This window comes from Sinocyclocheilus rhinocerous, unplaced genomic scaffold, assembly GCF_001515625.1.
Source record: "Sinocyclocheilus rhinocerous isolate Xijiao unplaced genomic scaffold, SAMN03320098_v1.1 scaffold506, whole genome shotgun sequence".
Lineage (NCBI taxonomy): Eukaryota > Metazoa > Chordata > Actinopteri > Cypriniformes > Cyprinidae > Sinocyclocheilus > Sinocyclocheilus rhinocerous.
Genome location: NW_015647040.1, coordinates 266,435 through 276,205, shown reverse-complemented (window position 1 = coordinate 276,205; position 9,771 = coordinate 266,435). Strand labels below are relative to the sequence as shown.

Here is a 9,771-nt window from a genome sequence, read left to right as displayed (position 1 = left end):
AAAAAAAATATATATAATACACAGAAAACAACTTATATAACACATAACACATTAAATATATTAAGTTTAATATAATATAATATAATATAATACATGTCTTATGTATAACTATTATTGTTTTACATATATACACATTAAATATAAAATAAACATTAAATGCATATAAAATGTTTATAATATAATATAATATAATATAATATATGTTAGAAATTGACTTGCAGTAAAAGTGTGTTTATTTAATGCACAGAGCCAAAAGTGCCCATAGTTGAAGAAACACCTTTGGAACAATCTGAGAACACAAAGTAATTTTGGATGCAGTCCTGTCAATGATGGATCCACAAACACATGTTACTGTCAGAAAAGGAAAAGAAACATCATGACTACACAGTGACGAGGGGCCGACGCTGTAGTAACACGAAGCGACATGTTAGAATAGAGAGTGGTTAGAGAGACTTGAGGGCCAGAGACAAGATGAGAGTACTTGAAATGGAGGCACACGTTTCACGAACCACTGAGAACCGGACAACCAAGCCAGAGAGAAGGAGACGCTCCTACCTAATGTTAGCTGAGCAACTCCTACAGCGGGAAGGAAGAAGGAACATTTCAGGCTGGCGTTGCTACCGTAGATTTACAGTAGGTTTAGATTATCGTGAAACACTTTGCTCTTTCAATCCATTAAAGTCCTGAATAAATGGAGATTTTTCAATCATCTCTCAGAAGAAACAAACACATTTAACGATTAGATCCAAGAAAGGGAAGGGATCAATGAAAAATTCTGTCATCTTTCAATAACTCTGTCCATACTCTGTCTTTCCAAACTTTCTTTCTTTTGTAAAACATATAAGGAAATATTCAGCAGAATGTCCAAGCTGCTCTTTTCTTTACAATAAAATTGGGTGGTGACCAATGGCTATCAAGCATCAAAAAATACATTAAAGTGATACAAAAGCATCATAAAAGTGGTTCAATCAAGTGCTATATTCTTTTGAAGCCATATGATAACTATGTGTGAAAAACAGAGCTTAAAATGCTTTACAATAGACACAAAATGCTTTAATATACATAAATTATCCTATGTGTGTAAATCACTTTGTGCAGTCAAGTAAAGTAGTCAAAGCAGCACTATGAGTGGGATAACATATCTAATCTCTAGTTCACTTCAGACTGTCACTTTCAGGATATGACCCACCACCTCATCTGCCTACTGGCTCGTGTTTTTAATTCGAGAATCTAGCACCAACCTCACGGCACCGAGACCTTGTCACAGCAGCTGAGAATCAGTGCTTTAATGCGCCATTTACTGCAGTATGATCCTTCAGGCTAAATCCAATCTGAGCCACCCGTACGCACCTTCATCTTCTGACACGTCCAGTATTTCATCCACCGTCTCTGGGAAACTCATGCGATGCTTCTCGGTGGTGATCTGAGGGATAGAGAGGGAATATATTAACAAATCGAGAAGGCGAATGTTGCACAAATTCAGACTGGATACAGTTTGTGAGATGCAAACGGCTCTCACCATAGACACGGATTCCTCAGTCACCAGTTTCAGCACATCAATGACAGAGATGTACCCTAGCCGCTTAGCGATGCCCAGAGGTGACGTCCCATTCTGCCACAGATAACACAGTCAGGTTACTAAATCTTACACGTCTTTTCAACAGGATAATTATGAAATAACAGCTTATGTTTACTGCAGAGGACTGGCAGCATGACAGCAGAAATTACCCAGACCAAATGCTCTTCATCAGACATTCAAGCAGTGTATACTATTTTTTGATGAGAAAAATTATATTTCAAGTATGGGGGAAAGGGGTCTGCTCACAGTGGTGATCTCATTGGGCAGGGCTCCATGTTTCAACAGCAGGGTGACGATGTCTGTATGGCCCTGCTGGGCTGCTTGATGTAAAGGAGAGTATCCCAGCTGGAAAAGAAGATAAGGGAAAATGAGATCGCAGAAGTACATACTAGCACTAAAAATTGTACAAAAAGAAAAGCCTGTGTAGTGTGTACAGTACATCCAGAAGTGTAGCACTTACTCTTGTCTTGCTGTTAACATGTGCTTGCTGCTGGAGTAAGAACTTCACCATCTTTATGTTCCCATAGTGACATGCCACATGTAAGGGTGTGTAGCCCATCTACCAGAGAGAGCGATTTAAAAGGGTGATAAGGAAATATCGCACAAGGCACTGAGGGCACAAATTCTAGGACGTTCTACAGATGGCCCTGCTGAGTGTGTGTGTGTGTGTGTGTTTCTGTGCGCATTGAAGTGTCTTACCCTTGAGGCTGCATAGACTGAAGCACCCTGCTTCACCAGCATGTCTGCAATGCCCACATGCCCTTCCTGAGCAACCAGGTGCAGAGGTGTCAGCCCATTCTGTACAAACACACACACACATACACACACACACACACACACAAAGGATATCAGAAGAATATTAAATGCATCCTTTTCCATATTCTTCCAACACATCTCAACCTTTTTTAGTTTTTTCTCTCTCTAACGTAGATCGAATACCAATTAACCAAAGCTTAAACAGTGTATCACCTTGTTGCCCAGGTTAACATTGGCCTGTTTGGATATGAGCAGCACCACCATGTCAGGTTGCCCCTCCTGTGACGCCAGGTGAAGCGGGGTGATGCCCTGTAGTGACTCTGAGTTGGCATTAGCTCCATACTGCAGCAGACTGCTTGCCACCTCCAGTTGGTTCTGCTTGGCTGCGATATGCAGGGCTGTGTAGCCATTCTGTCAAATGGAAGAAAACTAAAAGTGACTGTTTTTCTTGGATGGCTTTTGAAAGTGTGAAATAGAATGCAACCCTTAACGTCACAGCTCAGAATAGTCACCGTCCCAAATCTCGTATGGTGTTTATGTGTATCTTACTCTCGCCGTGATGTGCGGAGAGCCGCCCTTGCTGACCAGCAGCTTGACTACATCAAGGTTGTTGTGATGGACGGCCACGTGCAAAGGGGTCAAGCCATTCTGAGGGGAGAGAGGAGACACATGGCCTCAGTCAGTCACCGCTGACCGTCATCTGATATTAGCAGACAAGTACTGAGATATCAGATGTTTGTCTTGATGAATTACCTTCCCAGCTGCATTGGGATTGGCCCCTCTTTCCAAAAGCAGCTCCGCCACATCCACTTTCCCGTATTTACATGCTACATGTAGAGGAGTAAATCCTTTCTGTAAGAAAACACAGATATACACACTGAGAACACAGGTGAAGCTGTGAATATTTAGTTGTCAGTTAGTGAAATTGACTGTTTGTTAAGCTGCGCCCACCTAGTAGCAGTTACTGCTGCTAACTTTACAGGCTTTACAGAATTTTGCATAGGAGTTTTTTTAACCATATTTTTTTGGGATAATTTCTAAAAAACACACAAGACGCCAATGGACGCCAACAGTTGGACTTCAAGGCATAATTGGTCAGAAGCATTTTAAGGCAGGGCTCAGCGAAGGGCTAACTGAGAGGAGTGAACCTTGGTCATTTTGGTTTGTTGGGCATTCCCATCGAGCAGGATGCGTGTGGTTTGGGAGTGTCCCTCGCGGGCGGCGATGTGCAAAGGAGTGTGACCTGCTGTGGTGGTCGAATCTGGATTGGCCTTATGTTCCAAGAGCAGCTTCACCAACTCCTTATGCCCCATTCGAGCGGCACAGTGCAAGGGGGTTTGATCATCCTGTGAAATGAAAGAGCGAGATAGAGGACACGTGAGATTTAAAAAAAAATGTAAAAAGAAGATAAATGAAGTTAAAACAGCTTGTATGACTGGTGTACCTTCGCTTTGGCATCCACCTGTGCATTGTTCTGTAGCAGAAACTGAGCCACCTCACAGTGCCCTGCTCTGGCAGCCATGTGCAAAGGGGTCTCCACTTTCTACAACGGCAAATTGAAACACAGTCACAAACATTTAGTTCTGAAAAGAAAACTGTGAACACTGCCATAATCGTTGCTAAAGACATTAGCCCATTTGTAAAGCAGAATAGCTGTGCCTTTGGGATTTGATTGTTGGGTATCTCCGAGGTGCTGAATAGATTACACATTTCTTACCACATTAGATGCGTTGGGTGAAGCTCCTCTCTGAAGCAGACTCTTCACTATATTGAGATGCCCCATGAACGCAGCCACATGAAGAGGGGTCAGACCCGACTAAGAGACAAAAACATGCATTTTCGCAAAGACCTTAAATGTGTTTAATGATTCTGTCATGCACCAATGGATCAACAAAAATATATGTCATTTAATATTAACATAATATATTAATATTAAAGGAATTTATTACACTAATAAAAATAATTTATGTAAAAAAACTAATGGTATTAATGCTGTATACCTTACCATTCAAAAGCTAACCAAGGTTACATTTATTTGATCAAAAATACAGTAAAAACAGTAATATTGTAAACTAATATTACAATTTAAAATAACTGTTTCTTACTTTAATGTATTTTAAAATGTTATTTTTTCCTGTGATAGCAAAGCTGTATTTTCAGCAGACATTAATCCAATCTGTATTGTCACATGATCCTTCAGAAATCATTCTAATAAGCTGATTTGGAAGTATTTCTTATTACTGTCAATGTTGAAAACAGTTGTGCTGCTTCACATTTTTTTGGAAACTGTGAAACATTTTTTATGATTATTTGATAAAATAGAAAGTTCAAAAGAACAGTATTTATTTGTAATAGAAATCTTTTGTAACAAATATTTTACTGTCAGTTTTGATCAGTTTAATGCATCCTTGCTGAATAAAAGTATTAATTTCTTAAATCTTACTGACCCCAAACTTTTGGGTAGTGTATTATGTTAACATATTCTTGTCTTGAGAAGTAATCGTGAATTTGTCACCTTTCATTCCTACAGTCTTTCTATTTTCTACAAGGATCAAGCTAAAGGCGTAGATGGTGCAAAGTGAACAGAGGTTATCCATCAAAGTGACAGCCAGAGAGTAATCTGACCTCAGTCACAGCCTCCAGAGACGCTGAGTGCTTCAGCAGAAGGTCCATGGACCGCATGTGGTTCTTCTTGCAGGCAATGTGCAATGGAGTGAATCCATTCTGAAAGACAGACCAAAAAATCAACTAATGTTATGTTCAATATGTTCAGTTGTACGCTTTTAAATGGTGGACCAGGTTTATGTACTATTAATACTGCTCTATATGTATTGACTAATCTAATTATATCAATATCAAATTCAGCTTGTTTTATGGATGTAATCAATTACATCAATTGGTAATATTTATGAAAAAAGAAAAGAAGTATGGAAAAGGAAAACGACAGATGCACTAACCAATGCACGGGCATTAGCTTTTGCCCCTTTGTCCAACAGCACCTTGACCATACGGTGGTGCCCACAGTGTGCTGCAACATGCAGCGGGGTCAGGTGGTCGAGGGTAATGTCATCGATCTCTGCGTTGTATTGCAGCAGCTGCCTCACGCAGTCCATGTGATCGCCCTGCGCTGCCATGTGGATGGGAGACAGACCGTTCTGCAAGGAGGGACCCATCATTATTATCAATTGATCAGCATGATTATGGCATCAATAAAGCTAAAATCCATAACTGTATTGCCCATCTTAGTAATATAGTTTGGTCACCTTGGTCTTGGCCTGAATAGGAGCACCCTGGTCTAGCAGGATCTCCACCACACGTACATGACCGTTCCTGGCTGCACAATGCAGCGGCGTCAGCTCATCCTGCAGAAAAAATAAGCAATTTTGCAAATGGGTTTATCAGCCATGTTTCAGTGTATCCTACATGAGCTGCATTTTCTGTCCTTATTTATGTATGCATACCATTAAAACAGCAAGCTGTCACAAAGAGAAAATACCTGTTTTTCCCAAGAGGAATTAAAATAGGTCATCCTCCACTAACTAGACTTAGATAAGTCAGATTCAGCAGTCTCAGCAGTGAGATTTTTCATCAGCCAGTAAATAATGTCACTGTGAGATGTGACTATGGTTGGATAGATACTATGAATTCAGGAGGGTCGACTAGTTAGTTTGTCATCAAACTAACTGACTAGTCTATTTAGATACTCTGAAGACAGGAGGGTATTATATATACTGTATTTTATGTATTGCTTTTCTCATTACTAGCTTTTTAATATTTCTATTTAGCTTTCATTTATATTTATTTCAGTGTTAGGACTTCAGCTCTCAGTTGCATTTTTATACAACATACAACATTTTTATGAAATCATTTTATCAAATTTTCTTTTAGGTTTTTTAAGTTTAAGTTTTGTCATCTTTCATTATTTCATTTTATTTTAGCTTTATTTCAATGAAAATTATTTTTAATACTTTTAGTTAACAACAACAACACTGCAAACTGAGGCTATTTGATTATGAAAATATTTTGCACGTCCCTAATGGATACTGTACCTTTGTCTTGCCATCTATCTGAGCTCCTCTGTCCAACAGAAGCCGCACCATAATCACATTCCCCCTCCTGGAAGCGATATGTAATGGAGTGATGCCATTCTTCAAGAGAAAAGGAGAGAAAGTGAGAAGTTCATATAATCGTTCACATAATAATTGGAAGCATTTAATTTGAGAGCTGCACTGACCTTCGGCATGAAGTTCACGTTGGCTCCTCTGTTTAACAAAAGCTGTGCGACACTGAGATTCTCATAATGGGCTGCGATGTGGAGAGGAGTAAAGCCGGTCTACGGGAAAAAAATGGTGTAGCATTTCATTGATTCAGTGCATGTACAAAACAGGAACACCTACGCTGACGGATCTTTAAACAAAGTCAGTTCTGTTTATCTTGTCACATAGTCATCACTGCAATTACAAGCCAAGAGCGACTCCATTGAGCTCAGTGAGTCATGATGCGTAATCTCACTCGTGCTGAGATAAAACCTTTCAGATGTGCACAAACACACATACTTTGCTGAGGACATCTGGGTTTGGGTCGTTCTGCAGCAGTACGGCAGCAGTGCGCGTGTCGTCGTTGCGTGCCGCGATGTGCAGAGCCGGCAGACGCACTTTGCCCTTGGTGCCATAGTTTATCAGGAGGGCCACCACGTTCTCGTGACCCTGCTGAAGACTAACCATAAGCACACAGTTTCATGCGATGTGCAGGGCCGGCAGACGCACTTTGCCCTTGGTGCCATAGTTTATCAGGAGGGCCACCACGTTCTCGTGACCCTGCTGAAGAGCTACCGCCAAAGGAGTAAAGCCATCCTGGAGGGCGAAATCAAGAGTTGTAGGGTCATTTGGGTTTGATTTCAGCTGAGCTTGATTTCAAGATGTCACTCACCTCAGTTGGAAGGCTCTGATTGGCTCCATGTTCAAGTAGATATTTTACCACTTCTAAGTGGTTCTCCTGTGCTGCCATGTACAGGGGACTGAAGCCTTTCTGCAGAACACAACATAACACCACAGAACAAATTAATTAAGCTTTTCATCAACATGTTTCGAGGTTTGTTGATTCATGTTTTGAGGCTCAGACTAACCTGAGACTGGGCATTGACGTTGGCACCATAATTGACCAGTTCAGCAATCACTTTCTCTTGACCGGCCAGAGCAGCAATATGAAGGGCGGTATTCCCTTTCTGCAAAATGAATAGTCATGTAAATATAATACAGAGAAAGATCCGACAATGCATGTTAAATAGCATATACAGTATTTTGAAGATGTCATTTAATTTTATTGCTTTTATTTGGTTTCATTTTTGCTTGTTTTTAGGGCTTTGCAATTGCAAATGCTAAAAATAGCGATATGAGCATGTGCGATTTCTACCGCATGAAACAGTGATTTTATTTATTTATTTATACGTTAATTCAGAATTCTGTAACATTCTAAATGATTATTGCAACAAAGCAAGACTACAAACCTTTTTATCATTGGAATTTAGACAGTTATTTTTCTCGTCTATTCTAAAGACATTGTACTAGTTTTACTGTAGTTTTTTTATTTTTATTAAAATGTCTTATATTTTGACACTTTTACCTACAAAAGTGAAAGGTGCTATAGAAATAAAATGCATTATGACATTAGTGGGAGGGACATTCTCATTCTACAGATTATTTAATTGGACAAAAAGTTGTAATGAAAGACAATCATCAATATTTTTGATTAATTTTCCCAGATGAGATAAACCGTACATTTTAAATGCACAAATTTGTAATTTTGTCAACTTTTATAAGTACACTAACCTATATTTCAAATCTCAGCAATGATGAGAAGTGTGTTGCCTATTGCTATTGCCAACATAATAAATGGCAAAGTTCAATAAATAGTTATTTATTAATATAGATATTCAGAATAAATATTTCTTCCACTGGGTAAGAGTTCATTAACAGTTAATATCTGTAGGATAATGACTTTTTACAGTTGCCAAGAAATGTACTGTATAACAACTGAGCCTGAACTATCCCATTTATAAATCTGTTTTTGGCCCGCTGGAGGAAGCCTGACTGACTGAAGGAAGTAGATTTACCTTTGTAGTAGTCTCCAAGTCAATTCCATTGTGCAGCAGCTCCAGCACCATCTTAACATGGCCTTCTTTGGAGGCCAAATGCAACCCATTAAGCCCATTCTGCGAATACAAGAGAAAATATGAGGTGTTGAAAAACAAAACAAAAAACACACCCTGACACATCTCAAGTCTATTTCTTTATCTCTCCCGTCTACCTGTCAAATGACTCACTGAGAGGAGGGCAGCCTAAAAATAACAGTGAAGCACTGAGACATCTACAGATCTGTGGAGCTCTCATTAAACAGGGTGTGGAAATAGAGCGGCGGAGGAAACAGACAAAAAGGCCGGGAGAGGTAAAGGCTGATCAGGAGAACGGCCCACGGTACAGTGTGTGCTTCTGTAAGGAAGCTGGGTGTGTAGTCTGGTGCGGCCATAGGGGGGCTCTGCTCTGCTAGTCTGACTGGAATCCCCTTCATACTGCAGTGTCACTCATCTCTAATGAGCTCCTACTGCAGCTGCACAGTGCATGCGCAGAGGAGAGAAAGACAGAATGGAGACGGAGGGGTGCTTGCAGACGGTGGGGAGGAGCCCTGATGAAAACAGCCACACGTGCCCGCTTGGTATTAATATTCACTGGACGTGCTTCATAATGTTTTGGGAAATATCACACAGTACTGAAACCCACACTCAGTGTTATACATCCATGGATTATATGAAAATATATAGTAAAAATGTATACCATTCAAAATCTTAGGGTCAGTAATTTCCTTTTTAAAGAAATTAATACATTTATTTAGTAAGGACGCATTAAATTGATCAAATGAAATGATGTGCTTGTGAATTGATGTTTCACGAGAACCAAATGAGGCATCATGTGACACTGAAGACTGGAGTAATGAATGGCCGCTGAAAATTCATCGAATAAATGCAGCCTTGGTGAGCAAAAGATACTTTTTTGTGTGTGTGTATATATATATATACTGTATATACACACACAATACTATATATATATAAATATATACATATACATATTATATATTGTATATACTGTATATTGTGTATATAATGAAATGATATTTGTGCAAAGTAGCCAGCCAAGTACTAGATTGCTCATTCAGCAGTCAGGGATAGTTCACCCAAAATGCAAATTCGGTCTCCATTTCATGGCTAAATAAGGTCGCATTTGCTTGATTTACTTTTTTCTTTCTGTGAAACACAAAAGGAGAAATTCTAAAGGCATTCTGATCTTGAAAAGCTTCTAAATGGATGAAAAAACATTACAATTTATGTGCATTTGGTACACACTATTATCCAAAGCCACTTACATGGCACTTGATACATTTTT

The 9,771-nt window shown here is 39.5% G+C and overlaps 1 protein-coding gene across 1 annotated transcript in view; it reads right to left on the bottom strand.

Annotated features, from left to right (window-relative positions):
- The window catches only part of LOC107708519 (ankyrin-1-like), a 92,308-nt gene that overhangs the window by 23,180 nt on the left and 59,357 nt on the right, over positions 1–9,771 (bottom strand). Inside the window, 22 exon segments of the mRNA XM_016512784.1 lie at positions 556–576; positions 1,351–1,423; positions 1,520–1,612; positions 1,826–1,924; positions 2,040–2,138; positions 2,279–2,377; positions 2,549–2,746; positions 2,885–2,983; positions 3,089–3,187; positions 3,484–3,681; positions 3,780–3,878; positions 4,053–4,151; positions 4,961–5,059; positions 5,293–5,490; positions 5,599–5,697; positions 6,385–6,483; positions 6,570–6,668; positions 6,892–6,969; positions 7,081–7,188; positions 7,265–7,363; positions 7,461–7,559; positions 8,448–8,546. Coding sequence (XP_016368270.1) covers positions 556–576; positions 1,351–1,423; positions 1,520–1,612; positions 1,826–1,924; positions 2,040–2,138; positions 2,279–2,377; positions 2,549–2,746; positions 2,885–2,983; positions 3,089–3,187; positions 3,484–3,681; positions 3,780–3,878; positions 4,053–4,151; positions 4,961–5,059; positions 5,293–5,490; positions 5,599–5,697; positions 6,385–6,483; positions 6,570–6,668; positions 6,892–6,969; positions 7,081–7,188; positions 7,265–7,363; positions 7,461–7,559; positions 8,448–8,546 — 2,353 coding nt within the window.